Consider the following 21,910-nt stretch of genomic DNA (forward strand, 5'->3'; position numbering starts at 1 on the left):
GGTCATTCAAGGACATGAGTGTGGGCTTCGCAAGAAAAGCTGCAGAAAGGAAGACACACGCAAGGGTGGTACTGGCTGCTCCAGAGAGCCATAACTAACTGTCTTAGCATTAGCCAGATAAACCATTTGGACAGCTCTCTCAAGTTGTTTCTTAAAAGTTTGCTTAACAATTCTTTCTCACTGGGCAGTGGCAGCACATACCTTTAATCCCAGAACTCAGGAGGCAGAGGTAGGCAGATCTCTACGAGTTTGAGGCCAGCCTGGCCTATAGAGAGTTCCAGGACAGCCAGGGCTACCCAGAGAAACCCACCCTGTCTCAAAAAACAAAGCAAAAATGTAGTGGATAGCCATCCCAGCATTGGCCTGGAAGTTCCAACCCCCATTGAGGCTTCGGTAATGGTCACGCCCACAAGGCGGGGCGGAGGAGGAAGCAGAAGACCCAGGATTGAGAGGAGGGCTCTCTCTTGGTGCTGGGACGCTGGACGCAGGAGGTAGACTGAGCAGAGTTCTCCAGAGAACACCACCATACTGCGCCATACCTTTGCCAGACCCTACAACCTATCCCTTCATTTGTAAGTTACCCCACAAAATAAACCTCCCTTTTAACTACGTGGAGTGGCCTTAATAATTTCACCAATATCTGGCGCCCAAATCAGTCGGTAGAGCATGAGACTCTTAATCTCAGGGTCGTGGGTTCGTGCCCCACGTTAGGCACCAGGACCTTGTGGCTTGGCGTGGTTGCGTAAAGCGCGCAGCGCAACCATGTGATCTACGCACATGCGTGGAGTAGCCACATGAGCCTGGGTGCGCAGGCACTGCCCAGCCTTTACAAGCTGCGCTATATTCCCCGCTGTAGTAGGAATCTTAAAGGTTCTTATTAATAAAATCAAACCCGAGGCCAGTTATTGGGGTGAATGCTGGAAGATCAGAGAGACAGAACAAGCCACAGCTTCCTCACCTTGCCAGTTCCTCAGCTGGTCTTGTTTCCTCATTCAGAATGGATCTCAGCTGAACTGTGCTGCTCCAAAGCCTAAAAGCTTAACCAGCCAAATGCTTAACTAGTCAAAAGCTTCTAGTTTCTGGTCTTCACACCTTATATATCTTTCTACTTTCTGCCGTCTGCTGGATTTCTGGGATTAAAGGCTTGTGTCACCATGCCTGGCTGTTTCTAATGTGGCCTTGAACTCAGAGATCCACAGGGATTTCTGTCTCTGAAATGCTAGGATTAAAGGCATGTGCTACCACTGCCTATCCTCCTGTTTAATATTGTGGCAATCCTGCTCTCTGACCTCAGATAAGTTTATTTCGGGGAACACACAATATTTCGGGGAACACAATATCCCCACACCCCAGCTCTTCCTTTCTCTTGATCACATTTCTTTTCCACAGGCCTATTCACATCTGTTGCTCTCTCTTACCCTTTTTGTTTGTTTGTTTGTTTGTTTGAGCTGAGGATCGAACCCAGGGCCTTGTGCTTGCTAGGCAAGCACTCTACCACTGAGCTAAATCCCCAACCCTCTCTCTCTTATCTTAATAAAACTCTTGTTAGTGGATTCTGTCATGTTTCGTGACTTTTCCTCGCAGGGTAAGAATACCACCAAACAACTAACAGCAACCCAGCAATTTCCCCGCATGGTCAAAGATGGACGCCCTGACACTAGAAGAGACTGTGAGGGGAGGTTCCTGGAGCCACTACGGAAGCATGACAAACCTCTTCAAAGACAAGTGGGGCTAAGACAGACGCAAGCGTGGGTGCGGACCCTCAAGGGACAGTCATTTCACTAGTCATATAGGACATTTTGGTGGCTCTCAAGTTTCTTCTTAAAAGATTGCTGAGAAGTTTTTTCCTTTCTCACTCTTCTCATGCCCCAAGACAAGGTCTCCTACATTGTAGTTGGTTATTTTTTTAAAAAGATTTTATTTATTATGTATACAGCATGTTCAACTGCAGGCCAGAAGAGGGCGCCAGATCTCATTACAGATGGCTGTGAGCCACCATGTGGTTGCTGGGAATTGAACTCAGGACCTCTGGAAGAGCAGTCAGTGCTCTTAACCTCTGAGACATCTCTCCAGTCTGTAGTTGGTTATTTTACTCTTTGGGGGCCTGCCACCCATCTCCCAAATAAATACATAGAGTCTTATTCTTACTTATGAATGCCCAGCCCTAGCTTGGCTTGTTTCTAGCCAGCTTTCTTTAACTATGTTTTACCTCTGGACTTTTTACCTTTCTTTATTCTATATATCTTTCCTTCATTCTTACTCCATGGCTGGCTGGGTGGCTGGGTGGCTGCTCCCAGGCATCCCACTCTCCTCCTTTTCTTGCTCCTCTCTCTTTAGATTTCTCCTCATATTTATTCTCTCTGCCCACCAGCCCTGCCTATTTCTCTCTCCTGCCTTGCTATTGGATGTACAGCCCTTTATCAGACCAATCAGGTGTTTTAGGCAGACAAAGTAACACAGCTTTACAGAGTTAAACAAATGCAATGGGTTGGGGATTTAGCTCAGTGGTAGAGTGTTTGCCTAGCAAGCACAAGGCCCTGGGTTCGATCCTCAGCTCAAAAAAAAAAAAAAAAATGCAACATAAAAATTGCAACAGATCTTTGCATCATTAAACAATTATTCCACAATATAAATGAATTTAACACATCTTAATAAACTAATATTCCACAATACTACATAACCCTGGATGTCCTAAAACTCATTTTATAGACCAGGCTGGCCTCAAAGTCACCGAGAGCCGCCCGCTTCTACCTCCTGAATGCTGGGATCAAAAGTGTGTGCCACCAGGCCCAGCTAGTGTTACCTAGATCATTTCTGTTCATTTGTAGCTAGATCTAAGATGGCTATAGGCATGCTTGAAAATGAATCACCAGATTTTATTTCTAACAAATAAATATTTTTTCCTTTTTTAAAGAAGCCCTTTGGATTTCTGACTCAGACGGCAAACCACAGCTCACGGGGGCATAGGACTAAATATAGAGGTAAACCACTCAACTCATAGAAGGGAAAAAAATAGATATGTCTTCACGTTTGGGGGTTTATGTTATAATGAAAGGAATCAGATATCTTCTTCGCTACGACACTAGAAACGGAACTAAAGAGAAAGAGCTGGGTACTGGATGCCCGCCTCTAATCCAGCACTTGAGAAGTGGCCACAGCGGGATCAGGAGTTCAAAGTCATCCTTAACCACATAGTGAGTTTAAGATCAGCCTGGTCTACAAACTGAGTTGGAAAGGGAGAATATTAAACAGCACTGGCCAGTGGTGGCACACTCCTTTAATCCCAGCACTCACGGGGGACAGAGACAGATGGATCTCTGTGAGTTTGAGGCCAGCCTGGTCTACAGAGCCAAGTTCTAGGACAGCCAGGGCTACACAGAGAAACCCTGTCTGTCTCAAAAAACAAACAAACAAAAACCAAATAATCAACTAACAGACAAATGAAAATAAAATACAATCCAAATCAATGCAATCCATACAGAGCACGAGACTTGTGTCTAGAATGTATAGACCAGTGGGTCTCAACCTTCCTAATGCCACAGCCCTTCAATTCAGTTCCTTGTGTCATTATCCCCAGCCTAAAATTATTTTGTTATGACTTTATAACTGTAATTTTGTTACTGTTATGAATTGTAATATAAATAACTAGTATGCAGAGTATCTGATATTCAACTCTGTGAAAGGGTTGTTCAAGCCCCCAAAGGGGTCATGACCCATAAGATGAGAACCACTGGTATAAAGTATAAGGAACACTCAGTATGGACTAAGACTAAAAACAATATAAATAGACAAAGAAACTCTGACCACATTTTCTCCAGAGAGGTTATGGGACCAAACAAGATGAGTTGGCATCTTGGTAAATGTAGAACCAAAGCAAGCACAGCCAAGGCATAAGAGAGCAGAGAGAGGGGCTGGAGAGACGGCTCAGCAGCTGAGCACACTGGCTGCTACTGCAGAGGGCTCAGGTTCAGTTCCCAGCACCCACACAGCTCACAGCCATCTGCAGCTCCAGCTCAGCACCCCTTTCAGTCTCTTAACATCTGCATTCACACACACACACACACACACACACACACACACACACACACACACGCACACACACACACACGCACACACGCACACACACACAAGAATACTTTTTAAAAAGGGAAGCCTCATTTGGATGCTTGCCATCACATAGGTAAACCATGAGAACACTGGGTTGTATGAGCACGTTTCTGTAAAAATCCCAGAACGGCAAGTTCACAGCACCGGAAAGGTAGCTGTAAGGGCTGAAGCCCAGCAGGAAGGCTGACAGTGATGGCCAAAGCATTTGGGGTTGCTTTATGGGCTGAGATACATATCATGAAGTTGCAATACTGGGAACCCAACCCTGTGACTGTGCTAATAGCCACTAAGTGACAAGTGGGCTTTCTTTTATATATATATATATATATATATGTGTATATATATATATATATACATATATATATGTATATATATGTATATATATGTATATATATGTATATATATACATATATATGTATATATATATATATGGTGTGTGTATATATTACATTTTATTTAGTATGTGTGTGTGTGTGTGTGTGTGTGTATGTGTGTGTGTGTGTGTGTGTTGACTCAGCACACTGAGCCATCTTGCCAGCCTGACAGGTGGACTTTCAATAATCATACTGTATGGTATGTGAGGCACAGCTCAAAGAAAGTTGCTCACAAAAAAATGGGGTCACGTAAGAGAAAGAAGCCTGTCATCTCCACCCCCACCCCCGTTGTTCTGTCCCTGGAGTCTGTGCCCCTCAGCCTGGCCAGAGGTTCTCCTCCTTGACTTATCTGCCAGCTAGCTACAGATGGGCCTCGTCCTCCTTGGGGACCTCTGTTCCCTTAAGACTGGTTTGTGGAACACTAAGACCTGAAAATTCCGGGGTTGATATGGAGACAGTGGACAAAGAGAGGTGTGTCTTAGAGCCTGAGGAGATTTTTCTCAGAAGGGTCAAGCCCCCTCTGGAGCAGGACAGCTCCAGAGAGGAGGGGATGGTTAGGGGATCCTTAATGGGAAAGAGGTGGGGGGAAGTGATAAACCACAGGGGAAGGAAGGGAAACTTGGCCACAGTCACAACTTCTGGTGCCATTTGAGAGCCTGGGTCGCAGAGGAGCTGCCATTTTCAACCTGGGTCGCAGAGGAGCTGGGGTCCAGGGTCTGACTCACTGTGGGGAGGTAGGTGAGATAACAGAAGGGGTTTGAAGGGGCAAGAGGAGAAAGCCGGGGTCTGGGTCAGCCAAAATTATCTGTACCCCTGGGGTGGGGGGCACCAAGGGTGTCCCCAAAGCCTGGCATGTCAGTGGTGCAGGTGATTGCCCTTAAACGGTAAATAAGGGGCCCATGTTTCCAAGAGGCAGGACAATCCTGTGAGGAGTTGAAGAGACCTGGGTGTGGTGTTGGGCAAGATGTTGGGTGACTCTGAGGTACTGTTTTGTTTTCTATGCAACAGGAAGGTCTGAGCCCATACCTCACAGGGCCGTGAAGAGAATACAGCGGAAGGACTTCCGGCAGCAAGAAGGTCATTCTGTGGACAGTAGCTGGCCTACTGTGGCTTAGAAGGGGAAAGCCTCTGAGATCCTCCAGGTCATAGGCTGTCCTTAGAAGGCTTTGGGGATGGGGGGTGGGTATTGACCTCCGAAAACTAGTGAATGTGAGAAGCAGCCATGACGTTGCCATAGAAAAAGAGCTTATGTTGCTCTAAAGGAGCCTGGGCTGGGGAGGTAGCTCAGTCAGTAAACAACTTGCTCTGTAAGCATGAGGACCTGAGTTCAGTTACCCAAACCCCTGTTTTGTTTCATTTGTTAAAAGAGGGGGGGTGTGTGGGGAAGTCAGAGAGATGGCTAAGTGGTTAGAACAATGTGTCTTCTTGAACAGAAAACCCGGGTACAGTTCCCAGCACCCACATGGTGCCACAACCACCTGTAATTCCAGTTCCAGGGAGATCTGACACCCTTTGCCCTCTCTGGGAGCCTGCATGCACATGGAGAACATAAACTCACACAGGCACACACACATATGTGTAAATAAAAATGAATAAATCTTAATAAGAAACCCAGGCAGAAGTCCTACACCCTTGAGTTGTCAGCGTTGGAGCAGCAGAGAGAGGCTGGACCCCTGAGGCTTGCTGGTCAGTCAATCTAGCTCACTTAGCAAGTTCCAGGCCAATGAGAGACCTGGAATCATAGGCCTGGGCTACCACACCTGGGTTTATGTGGCGCTTGTGTAGGCTAGGCAAGTACACTACCAATTTAGGTACACTCTAGCCCCTAACGGGCTCTCTTTTAAATGTATACTAGTGTTTTAAATGCTCTGAGATGTCCTACAAGACCCTGAATGTTTCATTTTGATGAGGCCAGCGTTCCATTTCCTCTAGATACTTAAGCAGGCTTGAGGATGGAGCAGGATTGCGCTGTGGCAGAGAGGCAAAGACCTGACATTTGCACAGGTCATAGGTCCAAGCCCACTCTAGACTTGGGCATGTTTCCTGAGCCTCTTCCTCAGGCTCACTGTGAGCATTAAAGAATCAGATGAGCTCCTGCTACTAGACTGGCGCCTAGTTAAGCACAGGCTCCCTCTTGACAACCTGGCCCTGCTTCTGCGAGTCCAGACCGGCTCATCCCAGGCTTCAGGTGTAGCAAGATGTGGCAACGGGGTCCCAGGGCTGGTGGGAACTTGGCTGGATTTCTCCTTGGTGACAGCAGCTGATGCCCCTTGGGAATCTTGCTTGCTCCAGAACGATGGAAAACAGAAACACCCAGATACACCCAGAGAACAAGGAGGAGACTCCAGCGGTCCAACCAAGTCCTGGCCTGAGTTCCACCACAAACACTGATTTGGAGTCCACTGTGTCAGTCAATGAGGTGGGTGGACCTTCACTTCAGTTCTGATCTCCATTCCTATGGCTGGTTTCTTCTCTCCCACCGACTCCCTTTTTTTGTTTGTTTGTTTGTTTGTCTGTTTGGTTTTTTGTTTTTCAAGACACAGTTTCTCTGTGTAGCCCTGGCTGTGCTGGAACTCTCTCTCTGTAGACCAGGCTGGCCTCAAACACAGAAGTCCTCGTGCCTCTGTTTCCCAAGTATTGGGATTAAAGACATGAAGCACCCCATTGAGCATGTCTTAGTCAATCTGACAACGGCGGCTGACCACAAGTCCACTTCTGTGGACACCTGACACCCAAGCATGTTCCTAACCCAGAACAATCCACCACCTCCTGACAAAGCCACCATATTAATATTCCAGCAAGAGATGAATCCATCAGGGTGGCAGAGCCCTCTTGATCTGGTTACTTTCCTAAAACCAACCAGCTGGTAAAAAACCAATCTCTTCCCACAGATATGCATGCAGCCAAAACCACCAATGCATACAAAGGAAAAATAAATTATTTTTTTAAAAAAGAAAGAAAGATCCAGCCTCAGCCAGGCCTTTAATCCCAGCACTTGGGATGTAGAGGCAAGTGGATCTCTGTGAGTTCAAGGCCAGCCTTGTCTACAGATAAAAGTTCCAGGACAGTCAGGGATACACAGAAACCCTGTCTCAAAAAACCCAAAAAAAGAAAGAGAAAGAAAGAAAGAAAGAAAGAAAGAGAGAAAGAAAGAAAAAGAGAAAGAAGGAAGAAAGAAAGAGAAAGAGAGAAAGGAAGGAAGGAAGAGAAAGGAAGAAAGAAAGAAAGAAAGAAAGGAAGGAAGGAAGGAAGGAAGAAAAAGAAAGAAAGAAGGAAGAAAGAAAGAAAGAAAGAAAGAAAGAAAGAAAGAAAGAAGAGGAAAGAAAGAGGAAGAGAGAGAAAGGAAGGAAGAAAGAAAGAGAGAGAGAGAAGAAAGAAAGAAAGAAAAAGAAAGAGAAAGAAACAGCCATAAAGTTAGGAGGGATGAGACTCAGTTGATAGTTCGCTTGGCACACACTCCTAGATTGGATTCCCATACTTCACAAACCAGGCATGGTGATTCATGCCTGTAATACCAGTACTGGGGATCCTGATGAAGGAAGAGGAGAAATTCAAGGTCATTCTCATCTATACAGGGAGTCAAGGCCTGTTCAAGTTGTTAGTTTATTAAAGTGTGTGTTGGGGAGAGATGGTTCTGCAGGCAAAAGCCCTTGCCAACAAACCCGACAACCTTAGTTCCATCAGAGGGATCCACAGGTTGGAAGGAGAGCACCAACTATTTGTCCCCTGGCTTTCATTTGGACACCACAGCAACTCACCTGCTTCATGTGAATACATATACAGTAGCCTGGTGTGGTGGTGCACACCTTTAACTCCAGCACTCAAGAGGCAGAGCCAGGCGGATACAGAATTCAAGAACAACCTGGGCTACAAAGAGTTTTAGACCAATCACGGCTACACAGTGAGACCATGTCTCAAAATCAATACATTAAGTAAATACATGTAATTAAAAGAAAAGGCCAGAAGGATGCATTAGCATGACCTGAGTTCAACCCCAAGATTCACACAGGAAGAAGACTCCTGACTCCCAAATTGTCCTCTGACCACTGATGGCACATACATGTCCGTTCGTACCTTCCATACCCACGGAGCTCAGGGCACCTGGACCTCAGGGCTCTTCCTGCTCTGCAGCTGGCCTCCCAGCCTCCCTCCCTGGCTCCTCTGCACTCTCCTCTCTATTCTCCCCTGGAGACTGCATCCGGTCCCTCTGCTGACTCCCAAATCCTAATCTCCATGCCAGACTTAGTCTTGAAACTCCCGGCTTACATACCCAACTGCCAGGCAGAGTGAGTTCATCCCTCAGACTGCAGACCAGGGCAGAGTTTTGTACCCCCACTGAGGTTGTTTGGTTTTGTTTTACTCTTAGGGAGCCTGCCACCCAGCTCCCAAATTAATACAGGAGGCTTATTCTTATTTATGAATGCCCAGCCTTAGCTTGTCTTGTTTCTAGCCAGCCTTTCTAACTTTAATTATCCCGTTTCTCTTATTACATTTTGCCTCTGGGCTTTATCCTTTCTTGATTCTATATACCTTTCCTTCTTACTCTGTGGCTGGCTGTATGGCTGGTGGCTAGCCTGTGGGGCCCTCTTTTTCCCCTTTTCTCACTCCTCGATCCTCTCTGGAGCCTAGATTTATTTATTCTCTCTGCCAGCCAGCCCCACCTATTCCTCTCCTGCCTAGCTGTTGGCTGTTCAGCTCTTTAGTAGACCAATCAGGTGTTTTAGACAGGCAAAGTAACACAGCTTCACAGAGTTAAACAAATGCAACATAAAAGAATGCAACATGGGTTGGGGATTTAGCTCAGTGATAGAGCACTTGCCTAGCAAGCACAAGCCCCTGGGTTCGATCCTCAGCTAAAAAAAAAAGAATACAACACATCTTTGCATGATTAAACAAATATTCCACAACATACACAAATGTAACACATCTTAAACTAATATTCCACAATGTCCCCTTTCCCACCCACTCCTGGCCCAGTCTTTGCCTCAGCAAAGCCCTGCACCCCCAGCCCTTCACCCAAAACTTATGAGTCAGCTCAAAATGGCTCCTATTCTTCTTATCTTCTTACAATCACTTCACACTCAGTGAATCAGCAATCCCTCTCAGCCCTGCAAAGTCATTTCTGAATCCGTCCCTTCCCAACCCCCATCACCCAGTTCCAGCTTTTTCCTTGTAGAGTAAGTCCCCAAACCACCAAACACATAGGCTCTATGTCTAGCTACTCCTGTGAGATTTCTATCCTGCAGGTACGCCAAGCTGATTTCCCTCAGGACCTTTGCACATGCTGCTCCATATGCCTGTCTCCCCATAGATGCTGCCCTGACTAATTCCTCCAAGTTGTTTAGGCTTCAACTCGAATGTCACTCTCTCAGCAGTTTTTCCCTGACCATCCAATCTCAATATCCCACCAGCCATGGCTACTCTATCATAAATATCCTATTTTGTTGTCTTTGTAGTACTCTGGGGTGGGGTGAGGGGGGCAGTGTTTGCCTGGAGATATATATATATATATATGTGTGTGTGTGTGTGTGTGTGTGTGTGTGTGTGTGTGTGTGTGTGTATGCCTGTGCACCACATGTATGCAGTTCACAAGGAAGCCAGAAGAGGGTGACAGATCCCCTGGTACTAGAGTTACAGATTAAGAGCCTCTAGGTGGAAGCTGGGATTAAAGGTGAGCAGCACCATGCCCAGCTTTGCTTTGCTTTTACAAAAGCAAGCGCAGGGGGGGAGGGGGCGTTAGGGGAGCTAGGGATGCACCTCACCTCAGACGTGCAAGTGATTCTGTTACCAGTGAGGCCTCGGGTTCTATCCTTAGCACCAAGAAAAGGCTTCTGATGGGAGTAAGGGATGGAGAAAGGCTGGTCTGAAGCAGGTAGGCTGACCCGGTGATGGGATGGCAGATCAAGGCATGGTTCTCTATGGAATGACTAAGGAACAGTATTTGGAGTGCCCATTGTGTGCTGGGGACACCTGTGTGAAATAGGCATCAGGAGTGAAGCAAGGTCACTACCAGCTGTGTGGGTGGCAATGAAGGAAATTGGCTCACTCAGGACATAGCTTGCAGGTGGGAGGTGGTGAGTCACTTGTGGACCCAGAACACCACATGGGTCCTGGGGTGGTACATGGAGATTTGAAGTACCTCCTCCACAGCTTTGGAGGGGAAAGGACAGTTTGAGCATCCCCAGAGGCTCTGCAGGAGACTAGAAGCTCTGTAGGTCAGTCTGACTGGCTGGAGGTATCCCACATGCCCTCCACCCCTGCCCGTAGGAGTTAAGAGACATTGTTGAGAGGAAGGAGAAACGACACCAGGCTTCGGCAGCTGCAGGCACCCAGGGCCCCAGGAGCTCTCATCGGGGCTTCATGAAGTGCCTGCTGGAGGTGGAGGAGCAGGAGGAAGCCACCCATCGGAGGACTTTAAAAGCCCGGACTCTGACAACCCGGAGGTCCCCCAGGACCCTGACTTCTGTCTCCACCTCAGGCCCTATCAGCAGCTCAGTCCCAACCTTGCCTCTGACCCTGCTTGAGCCCTCCACCTCAGCTCCAGCTACTGTCCCACTGTGGGCCAGACCACCGGCCCATGGGCAAGCCCCTGCCTCTGTGGGATCCCCTGGCTCAGTCCTGTCAGCCCCCACCCAGGACCTGAGCTGGAGATGGCCAGAGTTCTTACCCCAGAGCAATGAGAGAAACCTGAACTATGCCAAGACACGGTAGGAGCCACCTCCACTAGCCCACCATCTCGACAGGGCCCCCACTTCCAGTCTGTTTCCAGCGTGGACCCTCTGGTCCTTGTCCTTGCTCAGGCCCTCATGAGGCCCCCTCTCCTCTTAGTCTCCTTTCTGTGCTTCCCAGCAGGGGCCCCCCAAGTTTCAGGCCCCTTTTCCACTCCCTCCTCTCCTCCTTTCTCTTCTTGCTGATGCTGGGGGTGGAAGCCAAGGGTTCACACACACTAGACAAACACTCTACCCCTGTACTGTACCCCCAGTCTCTCCGCCCCCCCCCCACATGAACCACCTGTGGCTCTGCCTCACTCCCTTGGGTCGGGTCTCCTGTCACTTGTGGCCTCTTACCACCAGAGTCCCTCAGGGAAGTTTCCCTAACTTGTGCTGTGCCGGCTTTCTCTCCCCTGACCTTGGGTAGCCTTGGCAGGGGCAGGGGCAGGGGCAGGGGCAGGTGGGAGATGGTGGTAAACTGTCCTACAGGCAGGAGCCAGAAGAGCATGGCCTCTTCAAACTGTATCAGAGCTGGGAGGAGCGGTCTGAGGAGCACCTCACCCTGAAGCAAGAGGAGGGTGAGCATCTCACACCATTGCCCTGCTGATCCACTGTCCCATCACACCCAGCAGTGTCCCCAGCAGGGGGTCAACTGTACTTCGCCTAGGACACAGAAGAGGAGGTGGGCCACCTCCCCACTCAAGGCCACTCCACCAGTCCTCTTTAGAGGCAGCTTGGAGGGGAGCCAGGGTCCCCAAGAAATCTACCCATCCTAAATAATCCCTCTCCATTTAACAAGGCCACCAGCCTCGAACAAGTCCCTACTTCCTATCACACCTTACCCCACTAACAAAGCTGAACAGTGCTGAACTCCTACCCTGGGTGAGGGCTCTATGGTCCTTGGGGATGCCCCCTGACCCTACTTTCTCATGCTGGGTTGGCCCTAGAAGAATGGATGAGAACTGTTGTGGGATATTTTGATCAGACTGTGAACCTCAAGATTGTGTTAAATAAAATCAACCTTGGGTCAAGAGGTGGAGCCAGCAACTAGATAATAGGAAGTAGCCATAGAGAAAGAGAGTAAGAGGGAGTCTAGAATATGGATAGAGAAATGCACAGGAAGTAATGAGGAGGGACTTTGGAACTTGGAAGTTTTTTGGTTTGGGATGATGAAAGAGAAGCTCTCTTTCTGAGATGCCAGCTAAGGAGGAAGGTCGGCTGGTTGCTCCTCAGCCTCTCTGAGCTAGCAGGTTTTCACTCCAGCATCCGACCCCCGAGTCTTTATTGGTAAAATCACAAGATTGAGATTTAGTTTGAAAACAACAGTTTTCAACTGCTTCACATTCTTCCTAAGGTCTAGAACCTTCTCGATCATAGTGGCTTCTTTCCTCAGATTTTTCCAGGATGCTTTCACTGACCCAAGGGAATAAAACAGAGTAATATTGCTGGATACCTATGTCTTCCTCATGACATGCACACGTATGCACAAAGCCACCACTTTTATTACACACACACACACACACACACACACACACACACACACACACACACGCCACACAAAAGTTTAAAAAGAAGAAGAAATGCAGGAGTGTCTACTTGTTAACCTTGTCTCCCCTGCCAGCCTTCCGCAGCTACTTTGAGATCTTCAACGGCCCTGGTGAGATCGATGTGAGAAGCCTCAAGAACATCTTGCTCCTGATCGGCTTCACCCTTACCCCAAGCCAGGTGGAAGAAGCCCTGATGAGTGCCGATGTCAATGGTGAGCAAGGGGGTCTTCCCTGAGCCCCAGAGAGGGGCTGCACCCACACGTGGGCTCCTTGCTGGAAGGACCTCTGCTTGGTGTAAAGCTCTGGGTCAGAGGCCAGCGTCCCTAACATCTGAACCCACCGTGCCTGCATTTTTCTTCTGCCCTCACAAAGACTATCGCAAGCTGGCCCTGGTTCTGGAAGTTAATATTCCCTGAACAGTACACTGTGCAGTGCCACCTTCTGGGGATCCAGAGGTGACCAGGACCTACCTCCTGACCAATGGTGTAGGTAACCTCAGGAGCCCCTGCACATCAAGTATTCCTCCATGACCCTTGCATTTCATCTATCAGCCTTATGACCTTGGTCATGTCACTACAGTTTGCTAGGCCTCAGTTTCTCTCTATATAAAATGGAGCTATTAGTAGCAACCTCCTCATCAAGTTCTGTAAGATAAAATGGGGTGAGCCAGGCAAAGGGTGGGACAGAGCCTGCAGGTCAGGAGACAGCAGCTGTTAGCATTACCTATGCAACAAGTATGGAATGCCTTCTGTGGGTGTTCCTGTACAAGGTACCAAGACACAGGAGCCCTGCTGTCCTCAAGGGTTCCCAGGCAGTTCAAGCCACAGGGCAAGGTTTGACACAGAAGTTAAGCAAAACACATGGAAACAACAGTTACAGCAGCTTGGAAGACGGGGGTCAGGAAGGCAGGCTTCCTGGAGGAGGTGCCACTCAAGCCAAGTGGTGCCAAATCAAACAGGAGTCAGGTAAAGAGAGAAGGAAGCAGTAGTTCCTGAGACGTGGCATGAGGCACTTGCAGATGGCAGGGAGTGGCCTGACACAGGGAAGAGTAGGGCCATGCAGGACCTGCGTCCTGACCACTGCACACAACTGCCTCCTCTGCCCCTGCTCACACTCCTCACACATGCTTCAAGGGGTGTGGTGAAGCAGCAAACAGTTGACCTAGGAAGACCTGGGATTCAACCGTAGCTGACCAGTTCTGCCTGATGTGGACAGGGACAAGAGCCTTGAGCCCCATCTGTGGCCAGGGTTTAAGCATCCCGCCCCTCCTTTTGTTGTTGTTTTTGTTTGTTTGTTTTGTTTTTTGAGACAGGGTTTCTCTGTCCAGTTTTGGAGCCTTTCCTGGAACTCACTCTGTAGACCAGGGTGGCCTTCAATTCACAGAGATCCGCCTGGCTCTGCCCCACAAGTGCTGGGATTAAAGGCGTGTGCCACCACTGCCTGCCCCTGTCCTTACGCCTTAGTCCATTGTCAAGCAGCTCAGAGAACATGAATGAAGGGATACAGCTTGGGACAAAACGTACAGTCCTTGTCCATCAGAGTCTTCTCTAAGTTCCAGGTGTCACATGCTTTAGGAGATAGTCTGGTGAGGGATCTGACCCGGTTTGAACCTCTGAGAAAGGAGAGGTGACATGGCTTGGCTGTAAACATGCTTGCCACTAAACATGACCTGAGTTTGATCCCTGGGACTCACATGGTGGAAGGAGAACTGACTCCCAAGACTCCCAAAAGGTGTATTCTCACCTCAACACCTGTGATGTGGCCAGCATACCGCCTCCCCTCACATAAAATAAATAAAATGTGACCAGGGAGCAGCACAGAGACCTTGAAAAAGGAGAATGTGGCCTTCTGGGAAAGTAGCTTTACTGCTGTGGAGCGTGGCGTGAGACAAGGCTATGAACGGGAGTCTGGTGGATCCTGCAGCACCTGGAGGTCTAGCTAGAATCCTGTAGGTCCATGTTCTCATGCAGAGACCAGCACTCAGGAATGACAGGTCCTGGCCTTTAGTGGGCATGTGCTATGTACACATGCAGCCCTGTTATGACTATCTCCACTCCATGGTTACATGAATGGGAAGCAGCGGTGGACTTGAGTTTTGAACTCACACTTGCTGTCTCAAGAATGCAAGGTCCAGGGATGGGAGAGATGGCTCAGTGGTTAAGAGCACTGACCATTCTTCCAGAGGCCCCGGGTTCAATTCCCAACACACACATGGCAGTACTCAACTGTCTGTAATTCTAGTTCCAGGGATCCCAACACCCATAGCAAAACACCAATGCACATAAAATAAAAATAAATAAAATACAAGTCCAGTAGTTTCTTATATTCCTTAGCAAGGTCTTGTGTAGCTCAGGCTGGCAAGGAGCTGGCTATGTAGCCCAGGATGACCCTGAAGTATTAACCGTCCTCCCTCCACCTCCAGGTTCACGTGGTAATCGGGAACCGAACCCTGCGTTTTGTGCATGCTAGGCAAACACTCTACCAACTGAGCTACAAGCCTTGTCCTGGTCCAATAGTTTCTAACCAGAAGATTGTGATTTTTGGCTTTTCCTGTCCACATTTTGTGTGATTCAGCGCTGCCATGACAATCTGCCCCACAGCATGTGGGGGGGGGCACACGATAACACGGGACCAGGACCCCACACCTGGCTTGCAGTAGCTGGGCCTGCTGCAGAGGGCCCGTTCACCCTGTTATTCCTCTGACACTGCAGGAGATGGTCATGTGGATTTTAAAGACTTCTTGGCAGTGATGACAGACACCAAACGCTTCCTCTGCTCTGTGGGTAAGTAGGGGTCAGCCCAGGGCAGTCAGACTAGAAGCAGGATCTGGAGGCTGATGGGGTACATCAGAGGCCACCTAAGAGTAATGGCAGCCACTGTTCTGTGTCCCCAGAACAGAATGTCCTGATGGATATGTCGCCCCCGAACCCCTACACACTGTTCTTTGAGATCCTCTCTCTGCTGGTGGAAATGCTGGCCCTGCCGGAGGTGGCCCTAGAGGAGATCACGAAGTAAGAGGGGCTGGCTTGCTGAGGGTGGGGGACATAGACAGAAATGGCAGCTAGTGCTTCAGCAGCTGAAGATGGTTGAGGGTTAAGACTCTCAGGTACAACTGAAAGAAAACTCCAATTAGGCTGCCTAAGCGAAAGAGGAAAGCATGGTTCAAATAATCAGCTAGGGCCTCAGGAGTGGCTGGATCCAGGAGACTGGGTGGTAACAGTCAAGTTTTATTTCCTCTCTACCTCTCCATCTCAAGGTTCTGGCTTCAAGCTCAGCCAGGCTCTCCCAGTGGGAAGGGTGGCAATGGCAGCCCCACACTCACAGTCCTCCTGGTTCAGCAGGACGACAGTGATCCTTCCTGAAACACTTGAACACTTAGAAAAGGACTCTCGCAGGAAGGGTGATGGGCAGGTAGTGGGCAGCCCAGGAAGAAATGATTACAGGCTAAATATGACCGCTCTCGGACTAAAAGCGATGGGTGGAGTTGGAAGGCCCAGCTCATCTCTGAGCCTCGCCCTCTACTTCCTGTCCTGAATGAGCGTATTTTAAGACTTGCTGGGTCATACGGTAGATTGATGTTTCGCCTTTTGAGAATTCTCCACACTGATTTCCAGTGCACCAGTTTTCAGTCCCACCAACACTGGACCCTGAGGACTCCCCTTTCTGCCCGCCCTCGCCAGCATCTGTTGTCAGCTGTTTCCTTGGTCTTCACTATTCTGACTAGGACTAAAATTGACATCTCGAAGTTGTTTCAAAGTGAATTTCTCTAATTGCTGCTGCCGGACACACTTTGAGGTCTTTTCTTAGCCATTTGTATTTCTTTTGAGGACTGTTTACATCCTTAGCCTGGCTTTTAATTGGATGGTTTGTTTTCTTGACTGTTTTTGTTTGGTTTGGTTTTCCGAGACAGGAGTTCTCAATGTAGCCCTGGCTGCCCTGGAACTTGCTCTAGAGACCAGGCTGGCCTCAAACTCAAGAGATCCACCTGCCTCTGCCTCCTGAGTGCTGGGACTAAAGGTGTGCACCGCCCCCACCCAGCTTTTGAGTTCTCTGTATATTCTGGGTATCACTCCTTGGCAGATGTATACAGCAAGCACAGATCCTCTCCCATTCTACGGGCTTCCTCTTCCCTCACTGTCCCTTACCTGTGCAGAGGAGTTAGTTAGCCAGGACTACAGCACTGGCATAAGACATCACAGCGGCTCAGAAGATCTTTCCTTTGTATACGCAGACAGGGCTGTCATAGGTTTAACCTAAGGTGTCAGTTAATGTCACTCATTTTTGAGAAAACATCTACCAAATACCAGAGGATAAATAACCATGGTTCTTCCTCCTGTTTCCTCCCACCCCCTTGAGACAGGGTCTCATGTAGTCCAGGATGGCAATCCTCCTGTCTCAGATCCCCAAACTCTTGAATTACCCCCTCCTTCCTCTGTGGTCTCCACTTCCCTTTCACTCCATCACTGAGCTATACCTCCAGCCCAGGGGTTGGTGCTTATTTCTATGACGGAAGGTGGCTGCTGAGCTCCCAGGTCATTTGCATAGGTATTTTTACTTGAGAAAGACCTTTTCACAACACAGGCTGCAAAAGACTCGGGCCCAGCCAGGCGGTGGTGGCACACGCCTTTAATCCCAGTACTCAGGAGGCAGAGCCAGGCGAATCTCTGTGAGTTTGAGGCCAGCCTGGTCTACAGAGTGAGATCCAGGACAGGCACCAAAATTACACATAGAAAACCTGTCTCGAAAAACAAAACAACAAAAACAAAACAAAACCAGAAAAACAAGAAAAGATAGAGTGGGCCCCAGGGAGAGTTAAGTTTTTCCTTTTTTGTGATAGGATCTGTGTCATCCCAGCTGAGCTGGGACCCGAGATCCTCTGGCTTCACCCTCAAGCATTAGAGTTATGGGCACACGTCACTGTGCCCACCTCCCAAAGGCCAATCATTTTAAGTTGGCCAAATGTGGTGGTCCACATTTTTAAATCTCAGTTCTCAGGTCATTCCTTGGTGATGAAGGCTCGCAGGCTCCTCCTCCAGACAGCTGCCAGGTCTGCTCCCTGTCTTAGCTGATAGATAGCTCACCATGAGCAAACAGTCCCTTGTCACTACCCCACCCCTTCCTTTCTCTTGGCTCACCCATCACTCCTGACACAGGATCTTTACATCTGAATATGGTCTGACTCTGCCAGCCTGTGTCCAGGTAGCTGACGCAGGGGCAGAGAGAAGGAAGGGAGGGGTGGGTGGCAGAGGAGAGATGACATTAGGATGTGCCACTGAGCTGCACACCCCTGGGTCTCGAGAACTGAGTGGTGGCTTGGGAAGAGAGAGGAATGCCATTGGTGGCCCTTGGTGTTGAATTCCTTTGCATCTCTGCCTGTGGCAGCCTGAGATGAACCTTGAAAGTCACTACACAAGTGAGTGCTGCACTAGGGCTGGAGTCAGAGGCCAGGCTAACACAAACACACGGTCCTTGTGTGTGGCAGCCCTTCACTACTGCAGGCCAGCGGAAACGGTTAACACAGTTTGCTGCTGTATGCACTTAATAAGGTAAAAGGCAAGTGATAAAAGGGCAACACTGAGCGGGGCATGGCAGCTCATGCATGTAATGTCTGCACAGAGGAGGCAAGAGGTCCAAGGATGACCAGGAGTTTGAGGCCAACCTGGGCTACAGCCAGTTCCAGGACAGCCAAGGTGATATAGCAAGAGCTGCCTCCAAACTGAAATAGAAAGCAAGCAAGCATGCTTGGGGTGGGAGCCTGGCCAGTACGCAAAGACAGCAGACTTTCTGATACAGCCTTAAGCTCCAGGTTAGATGAGGTGGAGCCAGCTGCATGGCTGGGTTTGTTGTTTCACAACAAAGACTTCAAGCATCCTAGGATGGCCTAGAACTCATCATGTGGCCAAGGATGGCTGAGAACTCTGAGCCTCCCACTCAGAGGATTACAGGCGCGTGTCACCAAGCTCAGCAGGGAAGTTTACCAAGGCTTCCTGCCTGCTAGGCAAGCACTCTAGCAACCAAGCCACATCCCCAGTTCTGTTCAGCTGGTTTACAGCAGAAATGTACCTAAGCAAAGAGATAAGCAACAGAAAGTTAATATATACCAATCTCTATTTGCCTGGTGCCCCGATGGGTCTCACGTCATGTATAATCCTCCAGCATATGCACATTCAGCCCCCATCTTAGCAATGTGGGGGAAATCTGAAGCTCAGAAGTCAAGTGACTTGCAGTGATGGGGTAGATAGAACCATTTCCTTTTATTTCCTTTTTGTTTTTTGAGACAGGGTTTCTCTGTGTAGCTTTGAGCCTTTCCTGGAACTCGCTTTGGAGACCAGGCTGGCCTCAAACTCACAGCCTCCCCAGTGCTGGGATTAAAGGCGTGTGCCACCACTACCCAGCCCTTTTATTTCCTAAGGGGACTAAGTCTCCTGACCCCCGAGGCTTCAGTCCTGCCACACAACTGGCCAGCCAGAACAGGGGGGTCAGGAGGATGGGGTGAGTTAACCACAGCTAAGCTGAGCTGCTGGGCGGTGCTTCCTCAGCTACTACCAGAAGAAGCTGAAGGAAGGCACCTCCAAGACCCGAGAGACAGAATCGAATATGGGTGGGCTGCGATCAAGGAAGAAGCTTCCTTACAATGCTCAGCAGCAAGCAGACAGCTTGGAAGTCCCAGAACGAAGGGTCCTGAGGATCCTGGGCCGGCTGAAGCAGCAGAACTATGGTAAGGGCCAGTGAGCAGCCTGGGCTGGCAAACAGATCCCTGTCCATGTGGGCAGACCCCGCTAGATGAAGCCTAGGGCTTAGCTGTGGGAACCATTACCAAATAGGGCTGGTCCATATCACACAATACCCAGCTCCATCCTTTAGACTCGACCTTCCCATCTTAACACTAAGCCAAGGCTATCCCAAGAACTAACTATGTGAGAGCCCACCAGAGTCAGTTCCAATGCAAGGCCTTTTGTAGATGTGCCCTGCGATCACCCCACTTGACAGAATGGCAACCAAGGATATTTCAGTGATTTTTCCAGCTAGCATGCTGGCAAAGGCAGTTTGCACTTGGGTTCACCCCCAAATTGTGTGCCTGACCATGTTCCTGGGCAAGCTTCTCTGTAAGGTATGGCTAGCCTTTACTCTATGCTCAGCCTTCAGCACCGTACACATCACCCCGTCATCTGTGTGGCGGGTACCAATTCCTCTCCATCTTGGAGGCTCAGACATTAAGGATTGGCCCAAACTCAACTTTATTATGTGGCAAACCCACAGTTTCACTGGGCTGGCCATGCTCCCAATTCTCTTGTTCCTGCCTATCCCAGCTGCCAATCTGCAGAGCCCCTATGCCCAGGTGCCCTGCATCCCACTCTGCCCGAGGCTGGAGAAGAAGACGGTCCGTCGAAAGCAGGGTAGCCATAACCATCCTGTGCTGGATCAGTGTGTCTCTACAAGCTTGGGCCCTGACCTCCATGGCCTCCTCTTTCAGTCAGGACAGCAAGGAAGCAGGTGAGTACTAAGGGCCAGGGCCTCTCAGCCCACTTATTATCTAGAAGAGGCCCCTGGCCTAAGTACTGGGGAATCCATCTTCTAAAAGACTATGCTGGGAAACTGCTCGCCCCAGAGAGGATAGATGGACAGAAAGGGCAGGGAAGAAAGTTACCTTTGCTGAAGCCTGTACACCAGAGACAATTCACAAAAGCCTAAGCATGAAGCAGTCCTGAGCCTGCCATCTTTCTTAGGACAGTGTTGCTCCCCATTGCTCAAGCATGGGAACCCCTTGGTTTTGCTCTAAGTGACAAGCAGCTTAGAAACTGGAAAGGGGATGTTCCCTCAAGAGTCCCCAGGACTTGGATCAGCCCCCCACAAGCCCAACTTCTGGCTCCACTGTTTCTAGAAGCCACCTTTCCCCCAAGTACATGAAACGGCTCATGAACCTGGCAGGACTGTGGGAAGGACAAATAGCCCTTTCTGCCCACCTCTCCTTCCCAGGGAACACAACTCTGACAGCAGAAAGTGGCTTAGCTCCGTGCCAGCCCGAACCCACTGATCATCTGGATCCTGGCTCCAGAAGTTCAAGGCTTATAGACAGCTGGGCCGTGGGGCAGGGCCTGGCTTTGGGAGTTTGCTTTCATGGCCTGGTAAGCCAATAAACACCAAGAACTTCAGCCTCTGTATTTGATGTCAGTGAAGGCCCCAATTTTCACCACCCTGTGTGACTTACAGAGCTCCAGCATGCCCCCAGGTTTGAGTCTGAGGCAGGACTCACTGAAACACTGTCTGGGGGAGTTGGGGCTTCCTGCTGCAGCTGCCCCTGTCTCCCCACTCAAGACTTGGGAGCCCTACAGTGGCGGGCTGAAGCCAAGTACCCCAGAAAGCCTCAGCCTCTGAAAGCAGCTGGCCTCTAAAGAGCAGGAACCCCCGCAGGGCTGGACAAGCAACCACAGTATAATAGGAAGCCAGAAACGAGAACAAATGTCTGACAAGTTTAAAACATGTATTTAAAATACAATTTATAAAATGCTTAATCTGCCGACTCAGGAGCCCAAGGTGGGGGTTAGGGTGGGGAGCTGCCCGCTACACCAGCAGAGCGAAGACTGCAGGGTGCGGCCCTCCCTCCAGTCCCTTCTGTACAGATGCCCAAGGGTCCCCCCTGGGGTCATGTGACCAGAAGCAGGACCCCAGAGGTTTTCTTGAGTCTCTGCTCACCAGGGAGACTGGATGCAGCCCTGCCGGCCCATCCCTGAGCAGAGCACCCCCAGATGGGGCAGAGCAGGGTATGGCAGGGCAGGACAGGGCTGGGCGGGACAAGTGGGCTCTGGAAGGGGCTGATGGCAGCAGATAGGGTGTTGCCTCCTGCCTGCAGGTGGGGAGCACCCTGATTGAGGGGACTGAGAAGGGCTGGTCACCAGACCTGGACCCCCAGCTCCTTTGGTTATAGGCTGACATCAGAGAGGTGGCTCATGGGAAGCGGTTAGCTGGAAGGACTGAGGCCTGGTTCATGGGGTCCAGGAAGAGCTGGGGGAAGGGACAGTACCATGAAGGCAGACAAAGGGCAGCAGCCTCAGGTTCCTGCCCCTCATCCCCCTGGGAATTTCCAAGCCAAAGCCTGCAACTTACTTAGACTGAAAGAAGGAAAGAAAACGAGAAAAAAAGCACTTATGGAGTTATAGACAACTACCAAAAA

At 49.5% G+C, this 21,910-nt stretch overlaps 1 protein-coding gene across 1 annotated transcript in view; it reads left to right on the top strand.

The window, feature by feature from the left end:
- Nucleotides 1-20,773, top strand: part of Spata21 (spermatogenesis associated 21) — a 27,837-nt gene extending 7,064 nt beyond the window's left edge. Inside the window, exons 7-14 of the mRNA XM_036178628.1 lie at nucleotides 10,749-11,188; nucleotides 11,681-11,769; nucleotides 12,813-12,950; nucleotides 15,450-15,521; nucleotides 15,632-15,749; nucleotides 19,278-19,456; nucleotides 20,049-20,232; nucleotides 20,716-20,773. Coding sequence (XP_036034521.1) covers nucleotides 10,749-11,188; nucleotides 11,681-11,769; nucleotides 12,813-12,950; nucleotides 15,450-15,521; nucleotides 15,632-15,749; nucleotides 19,278-19,456; nucleotides 20,049-20,232; nucleotides 20,716-20,773 — 1,278 coding nt within the window. The remainder of the gene's footprint in view (nucleotides 1-10,748; nucleotides 11,189-11,680; nucleotides 11,770-12,812; nucleotides 12,951-15,449; nucleotides 15,522-15,631; nucleotides 15,750-19,277; nucleotides 19,457-20,048; nucleotides 20,233-20,715) is intronic.
- Nucleotides 20,774-21,910: the final 1,137 nt, after the last annotated feature.

The sequence above is a fragment of the Onychomys torridus genome, chromosome 2 (assembly GCF_903995425.1).
Source record: "Onychomys torridus chromosome 2, mOncTor1.1, whole genome shotgun sequence".
Lineage (NCBI taxonomy): Eukaryota > Metazoa > Chordata > Mammalia > Rodentia > Cricetidae > Onychomys > Onychomys torridus.